The sequence below is a fragment of the Schistocerca gregaria genome, chromosome 2 (genome assembly GCF_023897955.1).
Source record: "Schistocerca gregaria isolate iqSchGreg1 chromosome 2, iqSchGreg1.2, whole genome shotgun sequence".
In the NCBI taxonomy this organism is placed as follows: Eukaryota; Metazoa; Arthropoda; class Insecta; order Orthoptera; family Acrididae; genus Schistocerca; species Schistocerca gregaria.
Genome location: NC_064921.1, coordinates 1,043,187,578 through 1,043,208,926, shown reverse-complemented (window position 1 = coordinate 1,043,208,926; position 21,349 = coordinate 1,043,187,578). Strand labels below are relative to the sequence as shown.

The window sequence follows — 21,349 nt, the reverse complement described above, 5'->3', positions numbered from 1 at the left end:
AATGCTCACGCCCATACAGCGTGTATGATTTTCAACCTCGTAGTGGCCCTACCAGGGTCACTCCTATGCGACTGGCATGAAGTCTCAATATCCGTCATCTGTAAGACGTAGGAACACACGTACCAAATTTCGTTTACGTCGCACAGCTTGATGTTGCGATTTGTAACCCGTTAGTGTACTTGTGCACTCGTCATATTTTACAACAGCATCACTACGTATTTTCTGATGAGACCTGTAACATATCTCGGGGTGGGGGGTGGGCCTTCGTTAGCTGAGTGGTGAGCGCGGTGGAATGCCACGCCAAAGTGCCCGGGTTCGATTCCCGGCTGGAGCAGCAGATTTTCTCCGCTCAGGGACTGGGTGTTGTGTTGTCCTCAGCGTCATTTTATCCCCATCTTCAACGCGAAAGTCACCCGATGTAGCGTCGGATGTAATAAGTACTTGCCCTCGGCGGCCGAACTTCACCGAATGGGGGACTCCAGGCTCACAATCCCGTACGCTCATTTCCATTTTTTCTGAGACCTGTGTAAGACATTCGCATTTGCGAATAACGGTATCCTCCTTGACGAACTGAGGTTTCATATAATTAATGCCATAAACAACCAATTGATTATGTCACTTCTAACCACAAACAGGAAGGAAAGAAGAACTGTAATTAACAGTCGAACCTGACATAATCAAGGGAAATAGTTCCAGACTGGGGAGAGACCACTTATGCCATTCCAGAAGAGAAGCCTCAGTCACAGATTCACTATTGTTCCTGATATAACTGTGAGACGTTCTTTTTAACTTACAACAAAGAAAGTTAGTTCATCTTGCATACGACAATAGTATGTTAGTCAGTCCAAACACAAATAACACAACAGAATAAATGGTAAATAGTTTACTTAAAAGTATTATTGGATGTTTTAATTTTTTTTCTGGAACTAGTTGCACCTTCATTTTCAAAACAGGACAGCATATGCAGTTTCCCAATGTAACAGTAATACACAAATGATATATGATATATCAAAGGGAAATAAGAAGAAGGGTGGAAAATTCAGAATGATTATGTGTTTATACTGACGAGAATTTTTAATGGAAACACTGCTTCTTTGAACATATAAAACAACTTAAGCCACGTTGGTGCTTTAGATCGCTGCAGATCTTGAGAAGGGACAAAACAGAAGATAAAATAATTTTGCAAATTTTCATTTCATATGACTAATACGATACTGTACTGACGGAAGTCGTATTTAAGAAAGAAAATTTTCACTGTTCGGTAGTATGATGCAAGAATAATACGTGTGTCTAACCAATGTTCATCTTGTAGACATCAGTTTCAGGAGTTAAGCATTCTGACTGCTCCTTTATATTATGCTTATTCCTTTAAGAAGTTGTCCGTAAGTAATCCATAGCAGCCCAGAATTACAATATCAGAGGAGATAAATTACAAAAGCTTCAACGCAAAAATGGGTGCGCATTGTAGCCGTCGAAATTTTTGATCACTGACCTGATGGTATGAAATGCCTGACAAACAGACTAGCTATATTTCAGAGCTGAAAAAGTTTCTTGTTCAACAGAAAATTGTCAATTTATGTTATAACGCCACAACCACATAGATGGTCACATACTTCCAACGTGTTTTACAAAGTTTGTTTTATTAGTTGTGCTGAACATTATTCTTGTATGTTATCAAGCTGCGAATGCTATTTGTTATTTAAGAAAGCGAATACGCATGGGATTTTAACATTTGTAAGTAGAGACGATGGCCTAGTCAGGAAAAAGCTATTGTCAAAGAGTATAATAAACTGTAAATGCAGTTCGGAGTCGTGTGGAGACTGTTGTTGTAGTTGGTTGTGTGTATTCACCAGTATGCCTACGCAAAAGTGCAGAGATAAAAAGTCTGTTTCCGAAGTGCGGAGCAGTGAAAATTGAAATGGTTTTTTTTGGCGGATTTTAATATGCGCAAGCTATTTGTATGGCATTTGTTGAGCACAGTACAAATGCAGCGAGATGAAGTCACATATCATCGAGAGTTTTCTGAGCCCTTGTTATTAGCTATAGTATAGCAAGAAGATCAACCTGCACCCTATTTTACCGCTAAATAAATCCGATCGACAAACCAACGAGATCATAAAGTGAAGTAAGATCTATACTTTTTGCAACTAGAAGTGTAACCGGCTGACCAGCGCAGTTGGAGTTTTATTGCTTAAATAACATTGTTTTCGTGAATATTGTCATGTAAATAATTTTCCTTAGTTTTTGTCCAAGTATTATCCATCCTATACCCTTGCACAAATCGAGATAATCAGAAAATGTACTCGAAATGAAGTGAACATTAATTTATTAGATTATGAAAACAGAATTTTCCAATTTTTGGACAATTAGATAATAATGAAATCTTTAGTTGTAGTATGAATAATGTCAAAACAGAATGATGCAAAAGCCAGTATTAATTCATCTGCCAAAAATAGACTAACGTTAATAATAAAAAATTGGAAGTAAAACTTTAGGTAACTTGGACACTGAATATCATTGTGAAAGCACGGTTTCTAATTTATGGCTTGTGGGACAATTTTTTCTATTTGAGAATTATCTGAATACTGTGGCATGTGTGGTGTGAAGTACTTGAAAGTGTGTGGTAAGTAGTGTTCCTTTGTCATGACGCCAATAACTATCCTTCTGTAAGATTGCTTACGAGTGTAAAGGTCAGTTTCAATTTAATTATTCTTTTTCCTGTGCGGAACTGGCGACCGTCGATTATTTTCATTAATGACATAGTTTGAAAAGCTTTTTTTCCAAATTTTCTACTAACTACTGTTAATTAAAATTAGTTTAAGTAAAAAAATGCGTAAAGTTAAGCGAACTGTGTTTCTAATCGGCATTGCTAAAGTAGTGAGCAGTGGCGATTCGGTTATAACCTCATCTACTTCTCTCGGTTTTGCATTATTCTTCCGAGTAGATCTTTTTCCCCACAGATTAGGGAGTTTACGTACATGCTCATATAGGAAAGCCTAATTAGCCTGGGAGGTAGGAGGGCTATAATGTGTATAGTTTGTTCGAGCAGGATGCACATTTACACAATCGTCTCCTTGACAATGTTGTTAGCAGAGGTCAATATGGTTGCGGCTCCAGCCGGCCACCCATGTCACCTGATCTCTCAGTGTGCGGTTACTTTGTTTGGGGAATCCTCAAGTCCAAGGTGTATCGTAACAACCCTCATTATCTTCAAGAAACCCTCATAGTCTTCAACAACTGCAACTGAACATTTGGGATGAGATTGCAGGAATTCCAGCAGTCCAGGTTCGATCCGCCTTCGGCAACTTGCTGTCCAGGGCCTAAAAGTGTCAAGAGATGATTGGTGGTCGCTTTCAACATCTTCTATAGTCAGCTAAGTCTTTTGTGTCCTTTGCTCTTCTGTATTTCTTTGTCTTGAAACTCTGTTCTCCATATCACTGTTTTATTTATTTATTTTTTTATCTGTTGTACCAGGAGGAATGACTTTCTCATGTGAGGCTCTTTCCATACAATGGCACCATGAAATGATTTGCTGTAAGAGTGTAGGCACTTACACTTCGTTTCTCCTTCACTTTTACTCCTGTTCTTCTTCTTGTCAGTCGAGTTGTCACCTAGTAATCGGTGTGCTGTCGGCATCCATGTTCCCAGTTTTGCAGGCGAGTTTGCAAAATGACTTTGGCTCGAGGAATTCATTGCAATTACAATTCTTCTATAAATTTTGACAACCTGATTGTCGCTACTTCCGATTTGTGGTTGCACACAGTGAATGCTTTCATTTAGCTTTTGTATTCTGATTGTAAGCTAATCTTAAGGCTTGTGAAGTTACCTACTTTTGTTCGTATTTGTATTTCAGTGTTGATAAGTAACCTTCAATAAGCAATTGTCTGTCTGTAGAAGGTTTATTTTTACCAAATTTCTAACAAGTTTTATGTCCTCTAAATTATTTTTTTGAGACTTCTTTTGTTTCTCCGTCACGACATGTTTAACATCACGCCCCGCTGTAGTCGATGTCATGCTGCCATTCCCTATTTAACTTTACCATTTGACATATAAATTTTGCATATTCAGCACACTGCTATTATCACCTTTATATTATGTGATTTTCACCACTCACAAGTAATTTATGGAACAGAAAACTGTGCAGTTATCGGTTTCCAGCGATCAACTCTTAACACTTAACAGTTTTCTGTTTTGTATGCAGATGTTCCGCTGTTTTTCTTCTTAAGGCGTGCGCCAAGGTGTTGTGAACCATACATGCTGCACACTTATATGAATGGCACGAAACATACCTGTAAGGGAGTGACGCATTCAAAGTAAGCCAAGTTTGACAGCCCCTAGTAGCTCCGGCCTGGTGCAGGGTTAGTGACATCAGGTGACTCAAGGAACCGGCGCCACATTTGAAACTGCCACTCCCGGTCCCTGCAAGCATCAAGCATCCTTCCTTGCTTTTGCCTGATATCCAGTACCTGCCCTTATGCCCTACTCTGCAAAAACTGCTACAGTTTATTCCAATCTCAGTCGTCTGCTTTACAACAGAATTCCAGTATGATGACATATCAACCAAGTCTTTTATATTTCCGTATTTTATTTTATGTTCATTATTCAAGCCACACGCTGTTTCACAAGTCTCGTTCGTCTGAAATGTCAGGAAGACAGGTCAGTTGTTAAAGAAGTCTTGTATGCCAGATTAAGTGGTGAACAAATTAACTGCCATGAGCCGCCACCTCTTAGGCTTTACGGATTCCCGAAGACACACAAAGAAGACGTCGCTTGTAGGCCCATTGTTAATACCCCACCTACAGACTGTCAAAACATCTCGCTCAGTTACTAGCAACCAAACGTGGACGCTGTGAAAACCATGTTGTTAACTGGTAGTCACTCATTGAGACCCTCAGGAAAATTAATATTCACCAAAATGACATTAACTTAACCTAGAAGTGCTGTAACTTTTTACATGGATACCACTATAAGACACGAAGGATCTTTTAGCCTAACAATTTCCACTTGGGATCGTTCGCTGGTTCCGCGACGAATTAATGACCTTTCCATACAGTGACGAATGTTAGATGATGAATGGGCAATGAGGGGCTCCCCAGTGCTCAGTTATCGTCAACTTCTTCTTGGAGCGCTTTGAGGAGCAAGTCTGAACTCTATGATGTTGCGTGCAACTTAATTCCTATGGTACACTGATATACCTTCCTCATATGGCCTCGTCGTGAAAATGTACTGCATCATTTCTTCGATCATATGAACGGTGTCCAACCGAAAATTAAATTTGCTGTCGAGACGGAGGGCAGGAATCCGTTCTTGGACGCTTTAGGTGAATAAAAGTCAGGAGGCCAGCTTGATAATTGAGCGTACAGAAAACCAAGACAAGTCCATTACTTGACTGCAAATAGATTTCACCATCCTGTGCACAAGAAAGCAGTATGAAAACGTTAGTACACATACTGAAAATTATTTCTGGCGACATCTCTAGTCTGAATTGAAGCGTTTGAGAGGCTTGTCCAGGGAAAATGACTGCAGCAAGGGAGATACTGTAAAAGCTTTTAGGTAGCAGCGACGAAGGATAACTCAGAGTGTGCGAAAGAGTAGAAGCCGGCTGCTCTCCTCCCACACTGTTTAGTAACGACCAGCAACATACGACACATGCTGCAGACACGTGGACTGAGGCCAGTCGCACTTCAAAGAGACAAAACGTGTTCCGTTAAAGACAACGCACATCGTGTTCGAATTAATACGCCACGCTTTTCACACAGTTACTAAGTGATGCTCTGAGCCCTCACGACTTGCTAAGAGAAGGGAACCTCAGAAGTCTGGCGTGGCAATGCTCGGAACACGGACATAAAAAAAAATTGGAACGACGACAGTCTTGCTTGAAGGCGGATGAGATTAGAACAAACCGCAACTGATTTAACAGACACCAAGGGTGTGTACTTAGAATGGCACGGTGGTGGCAGTTTGACATCGAAAGAAAGCAAAGACGGATAGCAAACACTTATAGGGATGCGGATGTGGCAGTCTGAAACAGTCCTTGACCTGGAACACTAGCCTTCCTGCAAATGCGCCACTTCAGCCCTCTCTGGAAGTTTCCAGACACTGCTGTTCAACTTATGTAAGCGAAACATCGTGCCAGAACAGCCAGTTCGTGACATTTATTCCCGATGACGATGGAGAAGACAGCTATCGAAAACTCGACTGTTTTCTGCGAATTGAGGCGGCTTCTACAGCGAGAAGATTATGTTATATTCCTAACATAGCTCAACTTCAAACTTTTAAAATCACGTACCAAACCGAATAACACTGCTTTCTCCTGCCACGAAACACTCAAATTTTTATATATTTTCAATTAGCTGCAATGATCGTGTAAATGTCATTTCTGTTCACAAACACAACAAAAACCCGTTTTTATTACTTAGCCTTTTATTCTGGACTCCTTAATGAAACAGTACCGCATAAAAACATTCTTTCCGTGAATGGTTGCCCCATTGAATAATTTAAAGTTGTTAATCATTTATTACCTCGGCAGGCAAAATGGTTCAAATGGCTCTGAGCACTAATGGGACTTAACTTCTAAGGTCATCAGTCCCCTAGAACTACTTAAACCTAACTGACCTTAAGGACATCACACACATCCATGCCCGAGGCACGATTCGAACCTGCGACTCGGCATGCAAATACATATCACATACACATACACATGACATACAACATATCACTTACATTAGTAAAAACAGACCTTGCTAACCATCAGTTCTTAGTCATTGCACGTTAAATTGAAGACAATATGTTCTCTGTACTATCTCTGTGTTCTTGAGTTTCTTTCTTGTGAATAACTTCCAACAGCCGTGTCATCTCCCAATTGTAACTTAGCAACTGCGTTATGTAGTACCGTATAAAAACACCCACTGTATTTTGCAATTTTATTTAAAGGCTTCAATAGTAATTTTAATAATGATGATAATAATAATGTTCTCCCCCCCACCCCCATGAACCATGGACCTTGCCGTTGGTGGGGAGGCTTGCGTGCCTTAGCGACACAGATAGCCGTACCTTGGTGCAACCGCAACGGAGGGGTACCTGTTGAGAGGCCAGACAAACTTGTGGTTCCTGAAGAGGGGCAGCAGCCTTTTCAGTAGTTGCAGGGGCAACAGTCTGGATGATTGACTTATCAGGCCTTGTAACATTAACAAAAACGGCCTTGCTGTGCTGGTACTGCGAACGGCTGAAAGCAAGGAGAAACTACAGCCGTAATTTTTCCCGAGGGCATGCAGCTTTACTATATGGTTAAATGATGATGGCGTCCTCTTGGGTAAAATATTCCGGAGGTAAAATAGTCCTCCAACCGGATCTCTGGGCGGGGACTAACTTCATTATCAGAAGAAAGAAAACTGGCGTTCTACGGGTCGGAGCGTGGAACGTCAGATCCCTTAACCGAGCAGGTAGGTTAGAAAATTTAAAAAGGGAAATGAATAGCTTGAAGTTGGATATAGTACGAGGAACAAGACTTTTGGTCAGGTGAGTACAGGGTTATAAGTACAAAATCGAATAGGGATAATGCAGGAGTTGGTTTAATAATGAATAACAAAATAGGACTACGGGTAAGCTACTACAAACAGCATAGTGAACGCATTATTGTGGCCAAGATAGACACGAAGTCCACGCCTACTACAGTAATACAAGTTGATATGCCAACTGGCACTGCAAATAACGAAGAAATTGAAGAAATGTGTGATGAAATAAAAAAAATTATTCAGATAGTGAAGGGTGACGAAAATTTAATAGTCATAGGTTACTGGAATTCAGAAGTAGGAAAAGGTAGAGAAGGCAACGTAGTAGGTGAATATGGATTGGGGGTAAGAAATGAAAGAGGAAGCCGCCTGGTAAAATTTTGCACAGAGTACAACTTAATCGTAGCTAATACTTGGTTCAAGAATCATAAAAGAAGGCTGTATACATGGAAGAAGCCTGGAGATACTGACAGGTTTAGGATAGATTATATAATGGTAAGACAGAGATTTAGGAACCAGGTTTTAAACTGTAAGACATTTCCAGGGGCAGATGTGAACTCTGACCACAATCTATTGGTTATGACCTGTAGATTAAAACTGAAGAAACGGCAAAAAGGTGGGAATTTAAGGAGATGGGACCTGGATAAACTGAAATAACCAGAGGTTGTACAGAGTTTCAGGGAGAGCATAAGGGAACAATTGACAGGAATGGGGGAAAGAAATACAGTAGAAGAAGAATGGGTAGCTTTGAGGGATGAAGTAGTGAAGGCAGCAGAGAATCAAGTAGGTAAAGAGACGAGGGCTAGTAGAAATCCTTGGGTAACAGAAGAAATATTGAATTTAATTGATGAAAGGAGAAAATATAAAACTTCAATAAATGAAGCAGGCAAAAACGAATACAAACGTCTCAAAAATGACATCGACAGGAGGAAGTGCAAAATGGCTAAGCACGGATGGCTAGAGAACAAATGTAAGGATGTAGAGGCCTTTCCCATTAGGGGTAAGACAGATACTGCCTACAGGAAAATTAAAGATATCTTTGGAGAAAAGAGAACCACTTGCATGAATATCAAGAGCTCAGATGAAAACCCAGTTCTAAGCAAAGAAGGGAAAGCAGAAAGTTGGAAGGAATATATAGTGGGTCTATACAAGGGCGATGTTCTTGAGGACAATATTATAAAAATGGAAGAGTTCATAGACGAAGATGAAACAGAAGATATGATACTGCGTGAATTGTTTGACAGGGCACTGAAAGACCTGAGTCGAAACAAGGCCCCGGTAGTAGACAAAATTCCATTAGAACTACTGACAGCCTTGGGAGAGCCAGACCTAACAAAACTCTACCATGTAGTGAGCAAGATATATGAGACTTACATAATATCCTCGGACTTCAAGAAGAATATAATAATTCCAATCCCAAAGAAAGCAGGTGCTGACAGATGTGAAAATTACCGAACAATCAGTTTAACAAGTCACAGCTGCAAAATACTAACGCGAATTCTTTACAGATGAATGGAAAAACTGATAGAAGCCGACCTCGGCGAAGATCAGTTTGGATTGCTTAAGGAAAGGAAAACCTACATTTCTAGCATTCGTAGACTTAGAGAAAGCTTTTGACAATGTGGAGTGGAATACTCTCTTTCAAATTCTGAAGGTGGCAGGGGTAAAATACAGGGAGCGAAAGGCTATTTACAATTTGTACAGAAACCAGCTACAAGAGTCGAGGGACATGAAAGGGAAGCAGTGGTTGGGAAGGGAGTGAGACGGGGTTGTAGTCTCTCCCCGATGTTATTCAATCTGTATATTGAGCAAGCAGTGAAGGAAACAAAAGAAAAATTCGGAGTAGGTATTAAAATCCATGGAGAAAAAAACTTTGAGGTTCACCGATGATATTGTAATTCTGTCAGAGACAGCAAAGGACTTGGAAGAGCAGTTGAACGAAATGGATTGTATCTTGAAAGGAGGATATAAGACGAACATCAACAAAAGCAAAACGAGGATAATGGAATGTAGTCGAATTAAGTCGGGTGATGCTGAGGGAAATATATAGGGAAATGAGACACTTGAAGTAGTAAAGGAGTTTTGCTATTTCAGAAGCAAAATAACTGATGATGGACGAAGTAGAGAGGATATAAAATGCAGACTGGCAACGGTAAGGAAAGCGTTTCTGAAGAAGAGGAATTTGTTAACATCGACTATTGATTTAAGTGTCAGGAAGTCTTTTCTGAAAGTATTTGTATGGAGTGTAGCCATGGATGGAAGTGAAACATGGACGATAAATAGTTTGGACAAGAAGAGAATAGAAGCTTTCGAAATGTTGTACTACAGAAGAATGCTGAAGATTAGATGGGTAGATCACGTAATGAGGAGGTATTGAATAGGGTTGGGGAGAAGAGAAGTTTGTGGCACAACTTGACTAGAAGAAGGGATCGGTTGGTAGGGCATGTTCTGAGGCATCAACGGATCACCAATTTAGTATTGGAGGGAAGCGTAGAGGGTAAAAATCGTAGAGGGAGACGAAGAGTTGAATACACTAAGCAGATTCAGAAGGATTTACGTTGCAGTAGATACTGGGAGATGAAGAAGCTTGTACAGAATAGAGTACCATGGAGAGCATCAAACCTGTCTCAGGACTGAAGACCACAACAACAACAACAATAAGAATGTAAGGGCTGCATCCAAATTTAAACTGAAGTAATTCACGCCCTCAAGGTGATGTGAATAAATATATTTTCAATGTTAATCAAAGCAAAATTAAGTCAAAGTATGCAGAAGGCAGTGGGCAGGGATACGTTGAACGATCGGTATAGAAGGCTCTGAGTCATCTTGAGCCGGAAGGCACGCTGGTTGATGTGGCTGGATGGGCCAGTTGCGCAGGAAAATGATGGGTTTCTAGTACCTTTTAGAACAATTTCAGTGTAGTAATACTGTTCTGATATCAGGAAATGCGTGGTATTGTGAATGCTGAGGTGAACCTACCCTGTAGAACTCGACGGCGATATTGCGAGATATCGGCGTCGAGAGAATATAGGCCCTTCACTATAAGAAAGATATATTTTAAATGTAATATAAACCACGTAATTGAGAAAGGGTTTAGGAAAACTCTCTCCTCTCTTACATGCTATTTTATTTCATTAGCTTATAAAATAAGTAACAACGTCATTACTCATCGGCGCAGAGGTACGAATAAAGTGGAGGGGAGCGTTAGTTTTGGCGTTACCATTTACGCTCTAGAGGGTCGCCCTGGGTCCCTCATGATAGACAGACCCGTATCTGACCGCTCTGTTGAAATTCTAACTTTATTCAGTCAGTAAGTACTTATACCGCACAAATGGCTTTCCAGGCACTGCTCTGGTTGTGGTTTTGACTGTGTGGTACGAAGTCTCATTGGAACTGTAATGAACATTAAAACAACGATAGAACCACGTATCGCAACTAAGATGCGGCGTCATTGACGTGGGTAAGTGATTTCTTGCATGGTAACTCTTAAAGGTTTACCGTATGCAAGATGGCCATCGACTCGAGTGCAGTTGAACGAGCCTAAATTTATTGTGTCAAGCGGTAATGTTCAGGCGAGCGAGTGTTTGTTGTAGTTGCATCAATAGAAGTCCTGCGTGGCATTGCAGAATTAATTGTTTAATTCTGAGTGAAACCGGTATCTGAATTCTACGCACGCAAAGAGAAGACTGTTTGTTCTAGAAGGGGCCAACGTATATTGCATTGTTCTGAAGGGCAGAGCGTGATTGACTGTGAAGATATTTTGTGGACATACTGTAAATGAGAGATGTGTCATAATAGCCGGCCGGTTTGGCCGAGCGGTTCTAGGCGCTACGTCTGGAAGCGCGACCCCTAATGTCGCAGGTTCGAATCCAGCCTCGGGCATGGACGTGTGTGATGTCCTTAGATTAGTTAGGTTTAAGTAATTCTAAGTTCTAGGGGACTGATGACCTCAGCAGTTAAGTCCCACAGTGCTCAGAGCCATTTGAACCATTTTTGTCATAATAATGCGCGTAAGGGAAAACGTTAGCCTGATACTCTGTCATTTGTGTGCTCTCGAATTAACTACAGGTGCCAAACATTACTGTAATAGCAATGGCTCCAGTGGTGGGGACTGTGCCTCTCATTTATATTTTACTTATAACGTTAGATCCGTGTTCTTATTTGCTGCAACGCCCATTTCCATTACAATATTACTTGGTTGATTGCTTCCTTCGCAAGACGGCTTACAGTGAGTAGCATCGAGAGCAGGATTATCTTTAAGAGCCAAACAGCTTCGAGGAAAATAAAGGTCGTGGTCTGTGGTGCTTACGACACGTAACAAATGTTGGTAGGACAATGGCCTCCTGCCCGCCTGATTTAATACATTCTATGTATCAGCAAGGCACCCAAATGAGTGAACACTGACACCGATACATAAATAATAGTAAGCAGTTCATGTTATATCACATTCTATTATTCGGCTTAGTTGCAATGGTAGTCAGGTGGAATAAATCTCAGAGTAGTAAACTACTCCTCTGACACATCTAACTTCCACTATAGCAAACGCAAATTTGAATCTAGGAAAGATCCATCGAGCCAAAGAAAAGGCTAGCGTTAGACTGAATATGGGAAAACCTTCCAAAGAAAAAGTCCGTCTTAGTCAGTGAGATGTGGAAATTTCTGGAAACCTGCAATGTAATTCTGGGGAAATTTCTTTTGGGGGTAGTGTTCGATACATTCCTCCAACCTGTTACGAAGTGTGATGGTTGATTTTGTGCCGAGTGGGTGACGGTCTTCATTGCAGAGTATCAACATGACTATGTAGTTATGGACGAGCGTGTATTGAGAGGAAGGGAGATTCTAAAACTCATTGTCTCAAATAGCCTGCTCTTCTAAAATGATGGGTTTAACTACGTCAGCGACGAATGGATCACCGTCAACGATGTTGCACGGTATCACTGAATGAAGAACTATAGGGAAGTTTGTGGTTTAACACAGTACATCACTGTGAGGAAGGTACAGGGTGATCAAAAAGTCAGTATACATTTGAAAACTTAATAAACCACGGAATAATGTAGATAGAGAGGTAAAAATGGACACACATGCTTGGAACGACATAGGGTTTTATTAGAACCGAAAAACAAAGTTCACAGAATGTCTGAAATATGGTGCTGGACAGCAAAACTGCTACCGTGATGGGTGAGAGGTACGCCGATATGTTACAGAATCGCATCATCCCCAGCCTGGCTGATAAACACCTGCTGGAACGTACGATGTTTGTGCAGGCTGGCGCTCCACCCCATATTGCTAGACGCGTGAAAGATCTCTTGCGCGCGTCGTTTGGTGATGATCGTGTGCTCAGCCGCCACTTCCGTCATACTTCGCCTCCCATGTCCCCAGACCTCAGTCGGTGTGACTATTGGTTACCTGAAGTCGCAAGTGTATCGTGATTGACCGACATCTCTAGGGATACTGAAAGACAACATCCGACACCATAACTCCGGACATGCTTTACAGTGCTGTTCATAACATTATTCCTCGACTATAACTATAGTTGAGGAATGATGGTGGACATATTGAGCATTTCCTGTAAAGAACATCATCTTTGCTTGGTCTTACTTTGTTATGCCAATTATTGCTATTCTGATCAGATGAAGCGCCATCTGTTCGACATTTTTTGAACGTTTGTATTTTTTTGGTTCTAATAAAACTCCATATCATTCCAAGCATGAGTGTCAATTTGTACCTCTCTATCTACATTATTCCATGACTTATTCAGTTTTCAAATTTATACTGACTTTTTGATCACCCGGTTTATCGAACACCGGAGGACCACCTGTTTTGTTATTTCCAGCCAGATAATTCGGATGAAACAGTATGACATCAGCGTTAGTCTTGTCGAATGCAGCTTTTTGTTTCAAGTGGGTGACAAATTTGTCTGATTACGTTATTTACTTCGCTTATCATTTCAGTGGAATTCTCAAGAAACTTGTTCGATGACTGAAAGACTAGACACGTTTTACAACTAACACACTATCAGTGTAAGAAACGTTCTGGTGTATTAAAAATTAGTGTCGGACCGGAACATGAACCGTGACTCACAGCTTTCGTGAGCAGTGGTGTAGAGAAGTAGGGTGAAGGTTGCGGCAGAGGTGGTCAGATTGGGACATTGAAGATGGAAGGCAGGAGTCCAGCTTCTAAACTCCGTTCAGAAGGCAGTTTTAAGATTCAAAACAAACATTGCACTTGCAGTGTATAATATTTGTAGCTCTGTGTGTTTGACTTATCCAGCTTACAAACAATCATCGTAACTCACCTCGGATAACGGCTCGACTTTCGTCGGTACGTGGATACCATTGATTTCAATTATGTTTGGCGTCAGTGGCCGTGCGTACTCCAAGGAGAAGTCGTTATTGGTGATGAGAAGGCTGAAGTTGTACTCCGTCTCGTAAACTGGTGGTGGTTCTGTTCCGAAGAATTCTCGCATTACCATCTCCTGTTTTGGGATTACTTCATAGAACCACTTGTAATAGAGCCTTAGATAGAAGTACGTGTTGTACAGACGTTGCCAGAAGGTCATATGATCAGATAATCCCACCCAGAGATCGGGCAGATAGGCAGGGTTCATGGGACTGCCATAAATATGGTATACGGTAGCTAATTCGGTCATCGTCACAAGACCAACCAGAGGAGGCGATCCGACCAAGTGGGCCAGCCCGTAGTAGGCTTGGTACTGCAGTCGCTCGATGATCATCAGGTCGAAAGTGGGTTTTCTCCTGCAAAGATATTAAGCAGAAAAATTCATTTTCAGGTACACAACAGTCAAACCCAACTAAATTTTCATACTTAAAATGTTATATTAAAAAAGCTACATATTTTTTGTAACAATTTTCTAATTACGCTTCCCAAGTGAGCAAAATTATCAAAATATTTCAGAAGAAAATAGTATAAGTGTCTTACGTTCAGTATGAGAATAAATGGATCCGAGATATGCAGTCAATTGATCAAATGAGCCTTAGCCTAAAAACATTTTGGTTATAAATATGCTATGTGTGCTGTTTCTCAGAGTTAAACTTCTGTGAGAAGAGAAGTATAGATTTAAGTGTCAGGAAGTCGTTTCTAAAAGTATTTGTATGGAGTGTAGCCATGTATGGAAGTGAAACATAGACGATAAAAAGTTTGGTCAAGAAGAGAATAGAAGCTTTCGAAATGTGGTGCTACAGAAGAATGCTGAAGATTAGATGGGTAGATCACATAACTAATGAGGAGGTATTGAATAGAATTGTGGAGAAGAGGAGTTTGTGGCACAACTTGAAAAGAAGAAGGGATCGGTTGGTAGGACATGTTCTGAGGCATCAACGGATTACAAATTTAGTATAGGAGGGCAGCGTGGAGGGTAAAAATCGTAGAGGGAGACCAAGAGATGAATACATTAAACAGATTCAGAAGGATGTAGGTTGCAGTAAGTACTGGGAGATGAAGAAGCTTGCACAGGATAGAGTAGCATGGAGGGCTGCGTCAAATCAGTCTCAGGACTGAAACCACAACAACAACAACAAGCTTCTGTGTCAGGTATCCTGACAAATGCCACCACAAGAGATTCGGAATACCTCTGTGGGCCATGGTCTTTTCATTAAAGTACTTTCGACGTGTAGTAAATTAAAATGTTACAAAACCTTAATACATTTCTTTCTGAGGAAAGTGATTACGTCACTGAGGTCTGAAACAAACATATGTATCATATTTTAGTGGCTCTTCACCTAACGTATACACTATAAGGTACCGCATACATCACCAACTGCCGTCAACCCTGACTTTGCGTGTCTTCACGAAAGGCATCTAGACACCACCCTGAAGAAGTACGTTGCATTGCACTTTGCTTCGCAAGCCACTGTCAGTACGCTACCCTGTCAGAATATCTAACGTGATCAGTTGTCTGACTGGTTTGATGTAGCCCGCCACGAATTTCTCTGCTGTGCCAACGTCTTCATCTCAAAGTAGCACTTGCAACCTACGTTCTCAATTATTTTCTGGACGCATTCCAGTCCCTGACTTCCTCAACAGGTTTTCGCCCCTGCAGCTACCTGTAGTACCATTCTCTCTCTAGTACCATGAAAGTTATTCGCTGTTGACCATCCTCTGCATGCTTCTCGTCAGTGTTTTGCACATTTTCCTTTCCTCTCCGATTCTGCTCAGTATCTCATAATTCCTTACCTTTCCAGTCCACCTAATTTCAATATTCGCCTGTCGCACCACATCTCAAATGCTTCGATTCACCCCTTTTCCGGTTTTCCCACAGTCCATCTTTCACTACCAAACAATGTTGTGCTCCACACACACATTCTCAGAAATGTCTTCCTCAAATTGTGGTCTATGTTAGATACCAGTATACCTCTCTTGGCTGGGAATGCCCTTTTTGCAAGTGCTAGTCTGCTTTTGATGTCCGTCACTGGTTAACTTGCTCCCTAGGTAGTAGAATTCCTTAACTTCATCTACTTCGTGACCATCTATCCTGATGTTAAGTTTCCGGCTGTTTACATGTCTGTTAGTTTTCGGTATTGTCGTCTCTCTCCGATTAACTCTCAATCCATATTCTGTTCTCATTAGGCTACCCATTCCATTCAGCAGATTCTGCAGTTCTTCTTCACTTTCACTGAGCATACCAATGACATTTGCGGATCATGACATAGATATCATTTTACTCTGAATTTTAATTCCAGTCTCGAATCTTTTTTTATTTCGATCATTGCTTCTTAGATCTATAGTTTCAGTAGTGTAGATGAAGGACTACATCCGTGTCTTATATCCTTTTCAATCCGATCACTTCCTCCTTGGTTTTCCACTCTTATAATTCCCTCTTGTTTTTGTACACGTATACCTCTCGTCTCTTCCTATAACTTAGCTATATTTTCCTCTTCACCTTGCACCATTTTAAACTGTCGAACGCGTTTCCCAACTCGACAAATCATATGAACGGATATGCTTCTTCTTTAGTCTTGCTTCCATTATCGACCGCTATGTCAGCACTGCCTTTAGCTTTCCTAAAGCCATACTGATCATCATCCAACACATTCCCAATTTCTTTTTTCTTTCTTGTGGATATTATTCCTGTCGTCACTCGAAGGCATGAGCTGTTAAGCTTATTGTGCAGTAATTTTCGCAGTTGTCAAATCTAGTCTTCGAAACTGTGTGGGTGATATTTTCCCGAAAGTCAGATGCATTCTACACGCCAGTGTGAATAGTTTTTTTAATTACTTCCCTCAATGATTTTAGCAATTTCGGTGGAATATAATCCGTCCCTTCTGTCTTATTTGATCTTAAGTCTAGCCAAGCTCGTATGAATTCCGATCCTAATATCGCATCTCCTATCTCTTGTAAATAAATTCCTATGTCTCCTATCACAACAGACAAATCTCATCCTATCCGCTCTCTCCTCGGCAGTTAACAGTGGAATTCCCGTTGCACTCTTAATGGTACCACACTTGCTTTTGATTTCACCGAAGTTTGTTTAAACTTTCCTATATGCTGATTCAGTATTTCTTTCTCGATTTCTTCACGTTTTTCATGCTGCCTTTATGTCTTAGCTTCCCTACACTCTCTATTTATTTCATTTTTAAGTGACTTGCATTTCTGAAGTCCAAATTTTTCCTGAACATTTTTTACTTCCTTCTTTCATCGTTCAATTGAAGTATTTCATCTGTTACCTATGGCTTCTTCGCAGTTACCTTCTTTGTACCAAGGTTTTTTTTCCAACGTCTGTGAGTTCCATTTTTTCATCTTTGCAGGACCTGACCATCATTTTACAGGACAATGCTGAAGCACGTACAGTGCAAGCTGATACTGATTTGTGTGACTGATGGGGGTTGCTAAGTGCTATACCACCTGCTACACTCACCTGACTTAAGCCCTCGTGAGTTCAACTCGATTTCTAAAGTGAAGGAAACACTTCACGGCATTCGCTTCAGAGCTGCTACAAATTCGTCGGGCAACAGACCGCGCCGCTCGAACTGTCAACACAACTGACACTGCTAACAAAGGAACCTCCCCATCGCACCCCCCTCAGATGTAGTTATAAGTTGGCACAGTGGATAGGCCTTGAAAAACTGAACACAGATTAATTGAGAAACAGGAAGAAGTTGTGTGGAACTATGAAAAAAATAAGCAAATACAAACTGAGTAGTCCATGCGTAAGATAGGCTACATCAAAGAGAATGTTAGCTAAGGAGCGCCGTGGTCCAGTGGTTAGCATGAGCAGCTGCGGAGCGACAGGTCCTTGGTTCAAGTCTTCTCTCGAGCGAGAAGTTCACTTCCTTTATTTTCGCAAAGTTATGATCTGTCCGTTCGTTCATTGACGTCTTTGTTCACTGTAAGAAGTTTAGTGTCTGTGTTTTGCGACCGCACCGCAAAACCGTGCGATTAGTAGACGAAAGGACGTGTCTCTCCAATGGGAACCAAAACATTTGATCGCAAAGTCATAGGTCAACCGATTCCTCCACAGGAAACCACGTCTGATATATTCTAAACGACACTGGTGACGGCATGTGCGTCACATGACAGGAATATTTTGTCGACCCACACTTGTACACTTGGCGAATGGGTAATAAGATTCTTCTACCTTGCCCGATTTAGGTATTCCTATGGATGTGATCACTCCCAAAAAACTGATGCAAACATAAGAGTTTGTCACATAAACTGCAACAAAGGAATGCAACAGTTTCACAGTAGCACAGTTTTCCCTGTGCTCTGCCAAACATATGTTTTTAACGTTTTCAAATTTTTCCGTGTGTAGTCCGTCAAATCCTGCATATGTCCAAGTAAATCTGGATATGTCCTTAAATTTTGGAGAGCAAAGTTGATTATGGGTGAGTGCCTGAAAATTAAAAATTAAACTTTTCACTCGGGGGAAAACTTGAACGAAGGACCTCTCGCTCCGTAACTGCTCACGCTGACCACGGGACCACCGCGCTCCCGAGCTGAGAGCGACCTTCATGTTCGCTATCTTGCACATGGCTAACTCAGTTTGCACATTTTGCTTATTTTTTTTTCATAGTTCCACACAACATCTTCCTGTTTTGTCTATTGATCTGTGTTCAGTTTTTCAAGGCCTATATCCATTGTGCCAACTTATAACTAAATCTGAAGGGGGTGCGATGGGGAGGTTCCCCTGTAACAGTATCCTAACACTTCCACATCGCTGGCCACGGGTTGTACACAATGCTGGTGACTACTTTGAAAGTGAGTAAAACTTTGAAACACGTACCTATTTTGTACGAGCTGTACATAAATAGTTGGCACTATTAAAGTTCTAACCCTCGTACAAGCAAATCATTTAATGGAGTTTATTATACTAATTGAATTGACAATACTTAACTTCCGTTTCTGCATAATAGGTCGCAAGCAGTTGGCGACAAGCAAATTAACAATGTCCTTTGAGAGGCACAATATCTATGCAAGCCAATTACACAAGTTCATGAGCCACTGCTGTCTTCAATATCACTGCACCTCTTCTAGTGCGCTCGCAGCTAGGCAGCGCGTCTTTTTTATTCTCTTCGTGTAGAGGCCGCTCCTGTCGTGGTGGCGCCACAGTCAGCGTGCTGCTGGCTGACGTCGTCTAACAGCCGTCTCTGCTGTGTCGTTCTTGACCTTCATACCGGCACTTGTCGTTACCCCGGAACAACGTGTGCGCAGATTGTTTGCAAAGCTACACCATGTACAAAGATTTTGTTGGGCGCACGCTTTCTGACAGAATATGCTGGTAACATGAGTTACCAAAACAGATTCATTGAATTGAACGCTGGCGCAAGACGGAACAACGTTCGTTTCAAATGTTTACTTGCTGGTGAAATTTGGTAGACAGTTTGTTCATATGTAGATGTTGGGGAGTTTATTTTTGTATATCTTTGACGTCGGTTTGCAGTAGGGTTTTGGAGCATATACTGTATTCAAACATTATGAATCACCTCGAAGGGAACGATCTATTGATACGTAATCAGCATGGTTTGTCCGCCCCGGTAGCTGAGTGGTCAGCGCGACAGATTGTCAATCCAAAGGGCCCGGGTTCGATTCCCGGCTGGGTCGGAGATTTTCTCCACTCAGGGACTGGGTGTTGTGTTGTCCTAATCATCATCATTTCATCCCCATCGACCCGCAAGTCACCGAAGTGGCGTCAAATCGAAAGACTTGCACCAGGCGAACGGTCTACCCGACTGGAGGCCCTCTTGTGCAACGCAGCTAGCTCTTAATTCGCTCGAAGTAATGGCCGCTATCGACAGGGGATCTCAAGTTGATTCCGTATTTCTAGATTTCCGGAAAGCTTTTGACACCGTTCCTCACAAGCGACTTCTAATCAAGTTGCGGACCTATGGGGTATCGTCTCAGTTGTGCGACTGGATTCGTGATTTCCTGTCAGGAAGGTCGCAGTTCGTAGTAATAGACGGCAAATCATCGAGTAAAACTGAAGTGATATCAGGTGTTCCCCAGGGAAGCGACCTGGGACCTGTGCTGTTCCTGATCTATATAAATGACCTGGGTGACAATCTGAGCACTTCTCTTAGGTTGTTCGCAGATGATGCTGTAATTTACCGTCTAGTAAGGCCATCCGAAGACCAGTATCAGTTGCAAAGCGGTTTAGAAAAGATTGCTGTATGGTGTGGCAGGTGGCAGTTGACGCTAAATAACGAAAGGTGTGATGTGATCCACATGAGTTCCAAAAGAAATCCGTTGGAATTCGATTACTCGATAAATAGTACAATTTTCAAGGCTGTCAATTCAACTAAGTACCTGGGTGTTAAAATTACGAATAACTTTAGTTAGAAAGGCCACATAGATAACATTGTGGGGAAGGCGAGCCAAAGGTTGCGTTTCATTGGCAGGACACTTAGAAGATGCAACAAGTCCACTAAAGAGACAGCTTATACTACACTCGTTCGTCCTCTGTTAGAATATTGCTGCGCGGTGTGGGATCCTTACCTGGTGGGATTGACGGAGGACATCGAAAGGGTGCAAAAAAGGTCAGCTCGTTTTGTATTATCACGTAATAGGGGAGAGAGTGTGGCAGATATGATACGCGAATTGCGATGGAAGTCATTAAAGCAAAGACGTTTTTCGTCGCGGCGAGACCTTTTTACGAAATTTCAGTCACCAACTTTCTCTTCCGAATGCGAAAATATTTTGTTGAGCCCAACCTACATAGGCAGAAATGATCATCAAAGTAAAATAAGAGAAATCAGAGCTCGAACAGAAAGGTTTAGGTGTTCGTTTTTCCCACGCGCTGTTCGGGAGTGGAATGGTAAAGAGATAGTATGATTGTGGTTCGATGAACCCTCTGCCAAATACTTAAATGTGAATTGCAGAGTAGTCATGTAGATGTACGTATGCGTAATTTTATTGTAATTAATCCTATGGATTAATTCATGGTGTATTGAAGTTGGACAGAATGTTGTAGTTTTTATTATATTGTGTGAGTATAATAAGCATTTAATTGGTTTTCTGTTGTATACGACACCGCATACCTCCAGAATTGGTACATAGTGGCTGCAGAAACTCTCTTCCCAGTTTAAAAACTTCCGCTGGCCATCAAACTCCCCAGACATGAACATTATTGAGCATATGTGGGAAGCCTTGCAACGAGCTGTTCAGAAGAGACTTCCACCCCGTCGTACTCTCGTGGTTTTATGGAGAGAGCTGTAGAAGTAGTGGTGTCAGTGCCCTCCAACACCACTTCAGACTTTAGTCGAACCCATCCCACGTCTGCGTTCTCGCGGCGGCCCTAAACGGAATGAGGCAAGTGTACCAGTTTCTTTGGTTTTATCAGTTTATGTTGTTCTGTGTAGTTTCCAGATACTTTCTTTCTTTCTTTC

At 41.4% G+C, this 21,349-nt stretch overlaps 2 protein-coding genes across 3 annotated transcripts in view; both read right to left on the bottom strand.

Annotated features, from left to right (window-relative positions):
* Nucleotides 1-21,349, bottom strand: part of LOC126335559 (UDP-glucosyltransferase 2-like) — a 470,415-nt gene that overhangs the window by 191,162 nt on the left and 257,904 nt on the right. The gene's annotated exons all lie outside the window — the stretch shown is intronic.
* Nucleotides 1-21,349, bottom strand: part of LOC126335560 (UDP-glucosyltransferase 2-like) — a 121,911-nt gene that overhangs the window by 56,624 nt on the left and 43,938 nt on the right. For both annotated transcript variants that reach the window (XM_049998980.1, XM_049998979.1), the window contains exon 4: nucleotides 13,807-14,266. In XM_049998980.1, the coding sequence (XP_049854937.1) occupies nucleotides 13,807-14,266 (460 nt within the window). The remainder of the gene's footprint in view (nucleotides 1-13,806; nucleotides 14,267-21,349) is intronic.